This window comes from Penaeus monodon, chromosome 28 (genome assembly GCF_015228065.2).
Source record: "Penaeus monodon isolate SGIC_2016 chromosome 28, NSTDA_Pmon_1, whole genome shotgun sequence".
NCBI classification, from domain to species: domain Eukaryota; kingdom Metazoa; phylum Arthropoda; class Malacostraca; order Decapoda; family Penaeidae; genus Penaeus; species Penaeus monodon.
This window is the reverse complement of record NC_051413.1, coordinates 2852257-2853351: the sequence shown is the minus strand read 5'-3', so window position 1 is coordinate 2853351 and position 1095 is coordinate 2852257. Positions and strand designations below refer to the sequence as shown.

Sequence of the window (1095 nt, the reverse complement as noted above, 5' to 3'; positions counted from 1 at the left end):
TTAATATCATGTACAATTTAATCAAGTAAAAAAAAAAATAGCTACCTGCTAATATGAATGATATGGCCATCATCCACCTTCCGTTCCTTCATGGATGCCACAGCTTCTTTAGTGCAGAGACAAAGAGCCACTACATTCAAATCCAACATTTCCCTCCATTCTTCAGGTGTACCATCTAGGGAGCAATGGATATTTATTTATCTTCATATGCTACATACTTTACACTACTGTTAGATAAAAGTAAATTATTTCAGTTATATATGCAAAGAATAACTATAAAATTGCATTACATTACCATGAGGCTATATTCAAATATTTATAAATCTATACCTACCAAGAAGACTGTGGTTGTGAGACATCCCAGCATTATTGATACAGACATCAACACCACCAAACTGCTGCTTAATGCCGGAGAAGAGATTTAAGACTTCTGAATCTTTGGTCAAGTCACATTTCATGGCTGTCAGGCTTCCTGGCATTCCTGACAGTTCATCTGAAAGAGCCTTGTAAAACAGACAAGAGGACTTTTGTAAATCATACAGATATACAAATGAAAATATTTCTAATGCAATGCTCTGAGTACAAGGTATTCATTGTCATGTATTCAGATCAATTTGCATAAATCAAGTAGGAAGCTGAGTATAGTATTTTTTTCCAATCAATATTCATTTATGAGCTTATGAGTACTAAACTTTACTATACCTTCAGCAGGAAAAAATAAATTATTTGCAAACTGACTTGAAGCTTCAACAACTATATATAGCTAAGACTAACCCAATTGTACAGGCAAGCTCATGTATATATTCCATATGCAAGAATACACACCTGGATCCTGTCAGCATTACGGGCTGCTCCGACCACTTTCATGCCCGCACCAACCAGCTGTCGGCAGATGGCAGCACCAATGCCCGAACTTGCTCCTGTGACCAAAGCAACGCGCCCAATCCAACGCTCCATTGTGTGTTATTCAGTTGCTGAAAATTAGATATTGATTTATAACCCAACTCTTCACTTCTCATTGAATTTTTATTATAATAAAAAGAACTTCAGGTAATTTGTGGACACCTAATTACAGGTCATAATCATTTTGCATCA

At 36.1% G+C, this 1095-nt stretch overlaps 1 protein-coding gene across 5 annotated transcripts in view; it reads right to left on the bottom strand.

Moving 5' to 3' along the window:
• Positions 1–1095, bottom strand: part of LOC119591283 (dehydrogenase/reductase SDR family member 11-like) — a 5295-nt gene that overhangs the window by 3020 nt on the left and 1180 nt on the right. For 3 of the 5 annotated variants that reach the window (XM_037940006.1, XM_037940004.1, XM_037940008.1), the window contains exons 2-4: positions 826–974; positions 335–503; positions 46–175 (exon numbers count right to left, since the gene is read on the bottom strand). In XM_037940006.1, coding sequence (XP_037795934.1) covers positions 46–175; positions 335–503; positions 826–957 — 431 coding nt within the window. In that variant the 5' untranslated portion in view covers positions 958–974. The remainder of the gene's footprint in view (positions 1–45; positions 176–334; positions 504–825; positions 975–1095) is intronic. The other 2 variants (XM_037940009.1, XM_037940005.1) reach the window with 1 other exon arrangement.